This window comes from Sus scrofa, chromosome 4 (genome assembly GCF_054392235.1).
Source record: "Sus scrofa isolate SSC_HxYL_T2T_F1_AM1 chromosome 4, Sscrofa_HxYL_maternal_Yorkshire_Landrace_v2.0, whole genome shotgun sequence".
NCBI classification, from domain to species: Eukaryota; Metazoa; Chordata; class Mammalia; order Artiodactyla; family Suidae; genus Sus; species Sus scrofa.
In genome coordinates, this window is record NC_139386.1 from 31,533,924 (window position 1) to 31,546,188 (window position 12,265).

The following is a 12,265-nucleotide window of genomic DNA, read 5'->3' on the forward strand; positions in this document are numbered from 1 at the left end:
TTACATTCTAGAGTGTTGTAGGTGGAAGGAAAGAAAAAAAAACACATCAAATAAATACATTTACATCAGCTGATGATAAGCAATATGATAACTAAGCAGATGAGGCAGAGAGTAATGAAATGGGGTGCTAATTAATATAATCAGGAAAGCCCCCTCTCATGAGGGACATTGAGTGGAGATGGCAAGAGAGTCTAGGGGAAAGTCAAGGGAAACTCTTAGACACAGTGATACCTTTTCACAGGCAGGAACATATTCATTCGTATTATTGGTAAGCAGAGGAACATCTCAAACTGCCATCCTCCCAGCTGGGAGCCCATTCCAGCCATTTTTCCAGAATATCCTCCCTCCTTTTTAGGCTCAATTACAAGGCTAGTGGTCATCATTTTTCCACTGATATGTTATGAATCATCTGTGGATCTTAACTTGGATCATTGCCTGACTCAAAATTTCAACATACATCTCTATCTCCACATAACTGGGCTAGGCACTTTGCTTTTCACTGAAATATGCAATGATATTTTCAGGCCTTTGACCTGAAAAGCAAAACAGTGTAATACAACACAAAGAAATATAAAGCATAATAATAAAGCAAAGAATAATACAGCAAGGACCAATGTAGGTTATGAGCCAGTGTGGTCATAGAAGGCAAGTGCCCGGAGAATGGGAAAAGATCATTTCAGATTGTACTAGATTTTTCCATTAAATCCCTGCCTAAACACATGCCTCTCAGGCATGTTATGTTCCGTAGACCCAAAAGTGAACTCTCAGCCTCCAAACCTGCTCTTCTCTCTGTCGTCTCTATTTTAGTAAGTGGCACCACTTCTTTCCCAGTAGCCTATGTCTGAAACCTCAAGGTCATTCTTGACACAGCCTCTCTGAACCACACACCCTTAATGAATTGCTCGTGCTGTGTTCTGTAAAGTATTTCTATTTTGATCTATTCCTTTGCCATCATCTGTAGCCAAGCTACCATTATTGCCCACCTGGACCACAGCAACTGATTCACCTTTGATTTCCCCTCTTCATCTACCCTATCCATACCCCATTCACTTCATTCTCTTCCCACAGTCACAATTTTCTTTTAAAAAGTATGATGTCTCTGACCTGCTTAAAATTCTTACTAGCTTTGCAATGTCTTTGAGAAGGGATACAAAATCCTTCATCGGGCCCCTTCGGAATTACACATGTAAATACAGGGGAATTTTCCTCTATGTTTTTAGGCCATTAACTGTGTTAAAAGGTAAATCCAACACTTGCTGACAGACTATAAAGCCTTAGAGTCCACTAAATTTACAAAACCCTATCCTAATACATCTATTTCTCCCTTAACTTCCAAATTTTCTACGGCATCTTTCATTTTTTCAGAAATATTCTGAAAATGTCAAGTACCAATGGGAAATCATTTTTACCATAAGCAAGCAAAATACTCAAACTTTTTAAACTCATGTTTCCTTTCAAAGATTATGGGTCTCAAATTCAAGAACAACTCAATCTGAGGAGATATGGAAGGTCAGTCCTCACCTGCAGTTCCCTCGCTTTTATGACATCACCACACTGAGGAATAATAAAAACTAACAGCAGGTACTAACCAACCAGGTAATCAGTTTGCAATTTCGTTTTTAATAGTACTGGCAAGCTAAAGGGTAACTATTATAGTTCAAATGGGAAAAAAAAGCATTGTCTCATATAAATAAATCTCACACACACTGTAATAAAAAGTCATGATTTGATGCATACAGATCTCGCTGAGGATCACGGCCAATTATTATGTGATGAGAACAACTTATGTAATCTCTCCAAAATTCTATTTCTTCACTAAAGAACAACATCAGTAAGAAGGGGGAAAACTCCTTTTAGAGGACTGAAAAAAAAATCAGTCAGTACACATAAAACAAATTACAATTAGCAAGTTCTAAGCAAGTGCCAAACTTCCTACACTCAATCACATTTAAATCTATGTGACATAATCTTTTATTTTGAGGATTAATGACTTTTTTGAAAGTATAATAGCAACAATTTATATATATTTAATTTAAAAGACTTCTTCCCTTGTAATATTGAAATACCACTTGCTTTAGACTAATTTTAGAAATAGCTAAGCGTTCCCGTCATGGCTCAGTGGTTAACAAATCCAACTAGGAACCATGGGGTTTTGGGTTTGATCCCTGGCCTTGCTCAGTGGGTTAAGGATCCGGTGGCGTTGCCGTGAGCTGTGGTGTAGGTCACAGACGTGGGTCAAATCCTGCATTGCTAGGACTCTGGTGTAGGCTGGTGGCTACAGCTCCAATTGGACCCCTAGCCTGGGAAGCTCCATATGCTGCGGGTGCGGCCCTAGAAAAGACAAAAAGGAAAACAAGTTGATTAGCTGAACTTCTATTGCTGCTACTTGCCTGGGTAGAGCTAATCACGGGTGCTCTTCTGCACTAAAGAAGATGCTTAAGCTTGTAGAATTCACTGGATAATCAGAGAATCATGTGCCCTATGTCTGCTAAAGGTCTGGCTGTTCTCTCCCTTCATCCGTCTCCAACTGAAGACTTTAGCCAGCAGTCAGCAACAACCATCGACAGTGGATGACAGTTTCTCCAGATGATTCTAGTACCCATCTTAAACTTGAGCTTTTGGTCTTCCTGAGGCCCAGACATCACGGAACAGAGAAAACGCAAATCTCTATGCTGATTATTCCCTGTCTGCACTCCCTTCCCCCAGAATAAGTGAATATAATACAGAAGCTGTTTTAAACCAGTGAAACCATTAGACCAGTAAGAGTTGGGGTGGTTATTATGTAACCATGGAAGCAGAATGCTGCCATGACAAAAACATGATCCTGCCTTTCAGTATGGGTTAGAAGGCTGCCAAAAGGGCCCTGAGGAGACTGTTGGTGAAAGTTGAAAATACCACTGGGAGAGGGTTTTAAAGCTGGGGCAGACAGGGAGAAAGTGTTAGTGGACATTCAAGGCAAAAAGATTCTTGTTGTGAAGAGTTGGAAGGTTTAGCAAAATTGTTGCCAGTGGAAAAAGTAACACTGTGTTAGAAGTCTTGGAACCCCTGGGTTATGCATATAACCATGTGCAATCATTTACCCTGTAAATAAAACGTATTGGTTCATAAAGACCTTCAATCACTAGCTGTGGGCTGTTCCTGAAGCCTTTAAGCCGTGGCTTTGAGTTTGGTCCCTTGAGATCTTTTTAACCTCTACTTCACTAAGGCTTATACACATTGTTAGGTGGCTTTCCATTATGCATCAAGGTATCAGAATAAAATCAGCAAGAAATTGAAGGTAATTTATTGGCACCTTTGTCATAATCATGAGGCCAGAGGGAGATATCTACCACTGTGTTTCTTGACATATAACAATAACAATGTTTGCACAAGGCTTTACATTTTCAGTGCATATTTACATATATAATCTCACTTGATCTTCTCAATTACCCCATGAAGCGGTTATTTTTCATAAGTGAAAACGATCCATAATAACTTATTTGCCCAAATTCACAACAAGTAAATGGCCAACTGAGGACCATCTATCAGGTTCTTTCTCTCTTTTTTTTCTTCTTTGTGCTTTTTAGGACCACACCTGTGACATGTGGAAATTTCCAGGCTAGGGGTCGAATCAGAGTTACAGCCACCAGCCACAGCCACAGCCAGGCCAGATGCAGCCCCATCTGCAACCTACACCACAGCTCATGGCAATGCCAGATCCTTAACCCACTGAGTGAGGCAGGGATTGAACCCACCTCATGGATGGATTCATTTCCACTGCGCCACAGTGGAAATTCCCTCTATCATGTTCTCTTAAATGTAAGCTTTTTGTGCTTTCACTGATATGAAGAATCCTATATAGTTATCTGTCAACTACTTGACTAAATAGAGTCCTGCATGTTGTAACAGTTATGACTGTCAGTTTTTAAAAGGAATTTCATCAAGTTGTGATAGTCATATTGCATCAAACCCTGCCACACCAAAAACATTTACACATTAGTACTGCAGGTAAGTTCTTAAAAGAAGAAAGAGGAAATAGATTACTTCAAATGTATGGAAGAGAAATATCAGAAAAAGTGATACAGGAGGTAACCATTCCTATTACCAAGTATTTCTTCATGTACAGAATGAATTACTATTATCACTGCACGGCTCCATTTAAAAACTTACTAAATTGACTTTATTAAAATTTTAATTTTCACAAAACTTGGTAGAAATAAAGGTTGTCATAGAGTTTTAAAAAACAAAAACAGTGGAAAGTCATCCAGTCTAGCAACAGCAATTTTGTAAAGTGGAATCAACATGCCTTTATTATCTAATGCTGTAGTTCTAAATTATTAATAAAGCAAGCCATAATTGTTCTTTCTTAGCTTGCAAGGAAGCTGTGATTTAATTGATTTCAATAAATATTTATTGAGTACCACTCTATGCAGGGCACGTATCTCAGAGTAGGAAGCATATAATTACAACAACCCAAGGCCCCCGATCTCCACTGAAAACAATACGCAAACACTTGTATGACAAGGCAGATTTTGGCAAGCACCACACGAGAGGTATAATATGTAATAGAGGAAAGGGAACAAGAGATTTAATCCAGATTCAAACTGTGTGAAAAAGCTTTGATGGGGAAATATAACTGAATCTAAAGACTTCAAGACTTTAAGGTTGACAAAATCCCGTATTTCCATCCAAAGATGTTAGCTCTATTGCAGCGTTTTTAATATCCCATGTTGATAAGCTCAGTTTTGTACATCCAAGTTCTCAGCAATGAATTTAATTCTATGGGTACTGATTGTTCATGGAGCATTTGTGTCAATAGTGATCCATATGGTATGGTCTCTAAGACAGTTTCCAACAAATAGCATCCCTCTTCCCCACTAAACAAATAGATAAATAAAACCAAGAGTAAAGATGAGACCAAACTAACATCTGTGCCACTGAGAGAGGCTGGTCAAGAGGGAGGTCATGTGTAAACAAGTGCACCTGTTCAGCAAACCTCAGAATGAGGAAATTTACTCACCAGTCACAGAAGCGCTGGCCTTCCTACCACACTCCACCTCTCCCTCCAGGGGCAGAGCTGGGAGAAGAAAGAAAACAGTGCTTTCTGCAAGCAGCAAGCTCTCAGGAGAAGGCTGGAGCCCAGCTGAGAGAGAGAGGAGGGGGAAAAAAAAAAAAAGCACAGTTGGAGCCTTGGCTAAACCCAGCTAAGCTCAAGGTATGCTTTTTAAATGTACTATGCAAGTAAGTTACTCCTCTTCAGGGGAGATGTAGATAAAAGAATAGAGAGGGTCCAGGAGGGCTGAAAGAAAGGGCCTCCTCATGGAAACATGGAAAGGAGGCCTGGGACAATTGTGATCCATCTCGAATACCCCCCAAGATGACTCTGCTGGTTAGAGGAGAGATGACTCTTTTCGTCTTGATTGTTTGCAGTCTCTCTTTTACAAATTGCCCATTCTTATACATTTTAGTGAATAGCCCATTTTTCTAGAAAATTGTTCATTTTTCTCTGGTTGACTGGCAAGATCCAAATCAATAGTGGGACAGTAACAGAAGATCAAGACAGGAGTCTGCACTCATGTCTCACATGTAGAACCTCTCAACATCTCACTTTTCTCCATTTATTTCACCCACATTCCCTCCTCAGTGGAGACTGGCTCAGGATGCAGGCGTGAAGCAGCTTTTATTCATAGGTTGCTATGCTTGAAACCAAAAGGCAGTGTGAGGGAAAAAGCAGGTGAAACTGAGATGTTAGTGGGAGAATAGCTGGCTTGGAGGAATTCCAAGAATTGCAATTGAAACAAAACGTAGAGATTTTTCCCCCAAACCAGAGGAGGAGATAGGTAGGCATTTCAAGAGTGATCATCTTCCTGTATACTCTGCAGAAGTGTCAGGAAATGGACACGATGAAGTTTCTTAAACTTGGGACATTTAGTGTCTCTATACTATTCATTTACATCAACTGCTATTTGGGGTTTTTTTAAACAAAATTGTTAGTATGGTGCCTTCAGTCCCCACCCACCTGTATCTCAGAAATGAAATTTTTAATAATGATGATAATTCAAAGAAACAAAAAAATTCTCAAATATTTAGCCATAGGTAAATCGTGACTAAGATGAACTGATGATTTTGAGCCCGTCGGCAGGAGTTATTCACTAGGTAAAATACTCCTTGTACTGCAAAGAGAATAATGTTGAGCAGGAAAGCAAAGAAACAGGACATTGCAGGGCATTTAGAACTTAAGACATGATCCTCCAAGTATCCACACCAAAACCCTTGAGTGTAATTTTGTTCTATTTTGGCTTCAGTTTGTGACATTATTAAAACTAAAGTATACCCAGATGTCAGGGCACAGATGTACTTCTTTACAGACTGAAGGCTCAAAACCATCTGATTTGTCACTTTTCATGAAGAAAACATGGAATTTCCACTGCAGTGAAGTGGGTTAAGGATCCGACTGTAGCAGCTTGGGTTTCTGCAGAGGTGCGGGTTTGAGCCCGGCCCAGTACAGTAGGTTAAAGATCTGGAATTGCTACAGCTGTGGCTCAGATTCAGTCCCTTGCCCGGGAACTTCCATATGCCAGAGGTCTGGCAAAAAAAGAAAAGAGAAAAAAAAAGAACACATATCATGGTTACTTTCCATCAGAAAAAAACATTTCCAGAATGAAGAACGATAGTTTTCCCAAGAGCTACATTATGGTTTATCCTCTCGTTTTTCCATGTCAAGATTCTGCTCTAAGTGAAGGTTTTCATACTTGATGACTTATCATCATTATCTACAGCCTGCCAATATAGAAAGAACTCTGGCCGAAGCAATCACCTTGTTGGCCTCGAACTCTTGGGAGCTGTAATTAGTGGAGGATGGTGACAATGTGTGCCACCTGGACGAGGTTTAATATTCCTTCCTAATGAGATTAATGTGACTTCCCTACAAGCACCCTTTCCAGAGTCCCCAGTCAACTCACACTAAATTTAAACACATTCAGATTGGCTAATTATGAGAATTAGCATGAATTATGCCCAGTAAAACTGGTGTCCAAGGGGTGTTTCAGTATCAGAATTCATCATCATGGCATCTGTAAGAGCTACGGATAAGGCTGGGAATGGTTAAAGTTACACACCACATGGCACAAAGTTTGTTGAAAAGTTTTATCTAATCTTAAAACCAGATCTTGATTGGAAAAGCTCTATTTCAGGAAGAAGGGGAGACAGGATTGGAGTGTGTCATAAGGGAAAACCTCAGAATGCTTTCTGAAAAATCTGTGTGTGTGTGTGTGGTTTTTTTCCTCCTGTGCCCGGGGCATGCAGACGCTCTCAGGCCAGGGATTGGATCTGCCTCAGAGCAGTAACCTGAACCACACCGATGATGCAGCCAGATCCTAAATCCACTAGGCCATCAAGGAGATCCAAAAATCTGTTTAATTCATGAATGGAAGAAAATAAATAGGTATCCAACAACAAAGAAAATGGAGCAGACATGAAGTTTTGTTAAGAATTCTAGAACTCAAAGATACACATCTTATTATTATTAAAGAGGATCCAGTCAAAAGGACTTTTTAAGTTACATTTGAAATAAAATAATTAAAATAGTGTGAGGTAAAAAGAGTCTCAGTAAGTAATGGCAAAAATCACGTTGAACTACTCAACTTGCCAGGAGAATAAGGCATCTTCTAAGAGGGCACTTTGTTCTTTCAAACAAGGGGAGAATCTTGTCCATCTGTAGATGGACCACCTTTTGGGGTCCTGAGAGAGCCTGTGGAACAACTCACCAGTCTCCTCCCTATCAACTCTGAGCACTGCTGATGACCCGGAGAGATACCAAAAGCTGGAAAAAATAGTTCTGCTTTTTCAAGAGGAGACAAGAAAGATCCATGAGCTTGAGTGTGACCTCAGCCACATCCTGAACCAGATCATTATCAAAGAATCCTTTGTCAGCATCTATCAGAGGAGTATTTGAAGGTCTGCCATGCAAGCTTCCTAAGAGCTGCTAAATAAAAAGAGGAGGATGTGACCCAAAGAATTAACACTTCCTTTGTCAAAGATTCCTGCTGCATGGGCTGAAATTGTGTCATCCTCAAAATTTACAGGGTGAAGTAGTTAGGAGTACAGAGTATGGCTGTATTTGGACATATGGTCTTTCAAGAGGTGAATGAGTTGAAGTGAGGTCATATGAGGAGGCCTAATCCAATAGGCCTGATCTCTTTTTAAGAGATTAGGATATAGACATGCACAGAGCGAAGATGGTGTGAAAACACAGGGAGAAAGTAGCCACCTACCAGCCAAGAAGAGAGACCTCAAAAGAGACCAACCCTGCCAGCACTTTGATCTCACACTTCCAGCCTCCAGAACGGTGAGAAAAATCAATGTCCATTATTTAAGCCAGCCAGCCTGTGGTGCTTTGCTGTGGCAGCCCTAGCAAAGAAATGCATCTACTGAAGTTAAGTAAGAACCAGGTGGCAGCAATATAAAGTAGATGAACTTTAGTTATCACGATACAAACAGTATCTATGATTCTCTGTTTTTATTACATTATTCAGCACCCAGAGGGAGAGATAGGTCGTATTAGTTCTTTTAACAGGGAGAATGTAACCTTAAGAAATTAACCAGGAATAAAGTCATTAAACAGCTGTATCAATTTGCTGGGGCTGTCGGTGGTAACAAAATATCACAAACTGGGGGGCGTAGACAACAGAAGTTTATTATCTCAGCTCTGGAGGCCATGAGCCTGAGATCAAGGTGTCAGGAGGGTGGCTTCCCCCGGGTCTGTAAGGGAGAGTCTGTCCCTTACTTTGCTCCTAGTTTCTGGTGGTTTTCTGGCCATCTGGGGCCTTCCTTGGTTTGTTGATATGTTACCCTGACCTCTGCCGTCCTGCTCCTTTGCTGTTCTCCTTGGTACGTCTGTTTCTGTGTCTGTGTCTGTCCAAATTTCCCCTTTTGTTAAGGACAGAGTCATACTGCATTCGGGCTCACCCCAACAATATTATCCTCACATGACCATCTGTAAAGACCCGTAGAAACAAAACTCAAAAGAGTCACTTATGTTCAGGGAAGAAATGGAGCTGACCAATGCAGATGCAATAAGCAAAACATAAACTTACCTAAAAGTTCCAGGAATTGAGGGGTCTTCTCAGAAATGCGCAGAGGACTTGCACCAATGCTCTAAGGCCAGGCCAGTTCACACCATCCATGGACTTGCTTGCTCGTCTGACGCAGCCACTCCCAACCCAAACAGGGAAGAAGAGCACTAGGCAACCAATCAGAGGAAAACGCCAAATAACTTCCACACTTGCCCCATTAAACTACTTAGCCTGTGAGCAATTCGGAATTCATTGCTCTCACAGCCTAAGAGTTTCCTGGCTTGCAGGTTGAAAATCTGGCAATAAATTCATCTTTTTCTTCATTTTACTCACTGGGCAGAGTTTAGTCTTTGACAGCCTCTGCTTCCAAATGAGGGTCCATGCACAGGTACTATGGGTTTGGAATTCAACTTTTTTTTTTTGCTTCCTGGGGCCCCACCTGAGGCATATGGAAGTTTCCAGGCTAGGGGTCCAATCCGGGCTATAGCTGCCAGCCTACACCACAGCCACAGCAACTGGTGCATTCAAGCCATGCCTGAGACTTTCACCAGAGCTCACCCGAACGCTGGATCCTTAACCCAGGCGGGGCCAGGAGTCGAACCTGCCTCCTCATGGCTCAGGATTCCTTAACTGCTGAGCCATGATGGGAACTCCTGGAATTCAACATCTTTTGAGGGAACACAATTCAACCCATCACATTAGGTGACAAAAAAGCAAAACGTTTTCACAGCGGTAGAAACTGTCAGGAGAGCTTCTGGGGCTGGAGGAGCAAAGGGAAGGGACTGAAATTATTAAAATATAGAAGTCTAGAGAAGGGCCCCCTTTCTTCAAGCTGTTGAAGAAAAGGGTACTTGTGCTCGGCTGTGGGAATCCCTGCTGCGGGTGCAATGAAGCCGCTTCTGCAAGCGCGGGTGGTTAAACCACAGATGGTGCAAAAACTGCTAACACTGGGGAAACTGCAAGTTGGATTCAGCGACTGCTCCTGCCTAACTGAAGCATCACCTGCGTGTTGCTCACAGGAACTGCGCAGACAGAAGACCCAAGTCCCTCTTCCTGTCAGCTACTAGTGCCCCCTACTGGCAGAGTTTAGCAAGAGAAACTGGTAAAGCAGAATTGGGTCTGTGGCGTTCCAGCACTAGCACACATGGCAAAGAAGAGGAAGGACTGGTGGATGAAAAAAATAAATAAATCAATACCTAGCACAGTGCTTAATTTGACTCAATCAGGACCTGCAAATGACCCAGTGACCAATGGCGAAAAGTGTCTGAGGCTGGTGTGGTCCTGCAAACATTGACCCAAAGGTGTCACAAAATTCCTGGATTTGTGGCTACTGATGTACAAAATTTTGCCTAATTTCCTTATGTATTAAATGGATGTGGTAATACTAAGTAGCTTATAGAATTGCTGAGAGAACACATTAAAAAGCACCTAGGACAGTAGGTGCCATAGTCTAAGAACTCAGGACTCATTAAATGCTAGCAATTATTACTATATTGTTTTATTAGATCACCAAAAATTCAAACATTAACCACATATTGTAGGGTATATATCTTCCTATACAGAGACTTAATGAAACTTAAGATTCAAACATTTGTTCACTGCCAATAAAATATCCACAAGAAATAATGGATGACCTTAATTTTTTCATGAACTAAAATCAAATATCTCACTCAACCTTCTGTTAATACTTAGTGTTCCATGGCTGGCAACTGTTTCTAGAACTTGACATAAACTTTGAGAAAAGAGAACTGCCTAGGAGCAATGTGACTGAGAAAGTCAAGATGGAAAACAGGTTTCAACCTGACTCTGGCACTAATAGATGGTGGAATTAGAATTAATGACTGGGAATGCTGAATTAGGAATGCGAAGCTCCATCTGGGTTCAGCACAAAAGAAGTTCAGAATCATTTAATGATCTTTGCTGAAAGCATGGAGAAGAGCTCAGGTGGCCCCCATTTCCTCCTTGATTTGATCAACATTGGTGAAAAGAGCTTGGCTTTTAAGATCAAAACCAGAACTCAAATTCTACTTCTCTCTGCAACAGGGAGAATAGATAAGGAAAAAAACAAAACAAAACAAAAAAACCCTACCATCTCTATGGAATTCAATGAGTATTAGTAGTCCCTTTTCCTATATGTAGTTTGACAATAATGCTCAGTAAACCTATACCTGTGTCCATATCTGTCAATTTCATAATGCTATTATCATTTGATCAGATATATCAAAAGTAACCATTGTAAGGCATATTTTTTAAAATGAAATGGTTAACACAGTCCCAATTCGTGTATATCAGGATATCTACAATCATGTTATTCATCCCACTCCCCAATTTAAATAAAACTATATTTGATGAATGAGTGAATAAGGATGAAATTTGGCTTCTCTACATGTAAAATTACTTCAGCATCTTACAGATGTTATAGACTAAATGAGATTCGTGATTTACTCCACCTTTTGCTGAATTAGGGAACAATTTTCTTTGCCCTTTTATTAATGATGTGAAAGTTAATAAAATGCAATTTTCATTGTCTGAGAAACAAAAGGAACAGTATCATGGGTGAAAATAAGTAGCTTCCATGGGTTGAGATTTTTCTTAGAATAGACACTTTTGTCTTGTTTTTGTGAAAAGGTCAGTGTCCATGTTTAAGTTTCACCATTAAAGGGATTTCATGAATTTCATGCAGTTCTGTGAAGTATCTGCTCCAGACAGTGCATTTCTCCCCAACCCCTGTATTTTTCTAACATTTTCTCAAAGGCCTCTGTCACAGAAATTAAATTTAGTCTATACTTGTCAAAAAAATCTGGTGACTATATAAATATGTGTTGATATGTGTAATTCTTGGGTCTTCAGCTTCCTCATTTCCATCTACTTTATTGTTTAAATAGGCAGCACCACCTGGTGGCTTAATAAAATTATGGAAATTTTATTGCATTTTAAAAGTGAAGAAAATGTAGATTCCACGCAGAAAAATATTCCATTATTTTTTATGTTAAATTAGGTTTATCCGTTGTAAATTTTCATGCTTACTAATTTTTTCATTTTAACTATGTCTAGTTTTAAAGATATATATACCTATTAACATTACTATAAGATAATGGCTCTAATACAAACACCTAAACCATGACAAATTTTATCCACTGCTAAATATAGTTTTGTTTAATATCTTTTATCAAAATATATACTTGTAGAACTTTAATAGTGCGATATTTAAA

General features: G+C 40.0%; 1 protein-coding gene across 8 annotated transcripts in view; it reads right to left on the minus strand.

The window, feature by feature from the left end:
- LOC146403748 (uncharacterized) overlaps positions 1-12,265 on the minus strand; it is a 286,927-nt gene that overhangs the window by 245,283 nt on the left and 29,379 nt on the right. For 3 of the 8 annotated variants that reach the window (XR_014843505.1, XR_014843507.1, XR_014843501.1), the window contains 2 exons: positions 9,075-9,220; positions 5,611-5,678 (listed from right to left, as the gene is read on the minus strand). The exons of 2 other annotated variants lie outside the window; for them this stretch is intronic. Coding sequence is in view for 2 of the 6 variants with exons in the window: in XM_085021890.1 (XP_084878016.1) it covers positions 9,075-9,220 (146 nt within the window). In the remaining 4 variants the exon portion in view is untranslated. Of the gene's footprint in view, positions 1-4,999; positions 5,123-5,610; positions 5,679-9,074; positions 9,221-12,265 lie in introns of those variants that run through there. 3 more of the 8 variants (XR_014843502.1, XM_085021890.1, XM_085021892.1) reach the window with 2 other exon arrangements.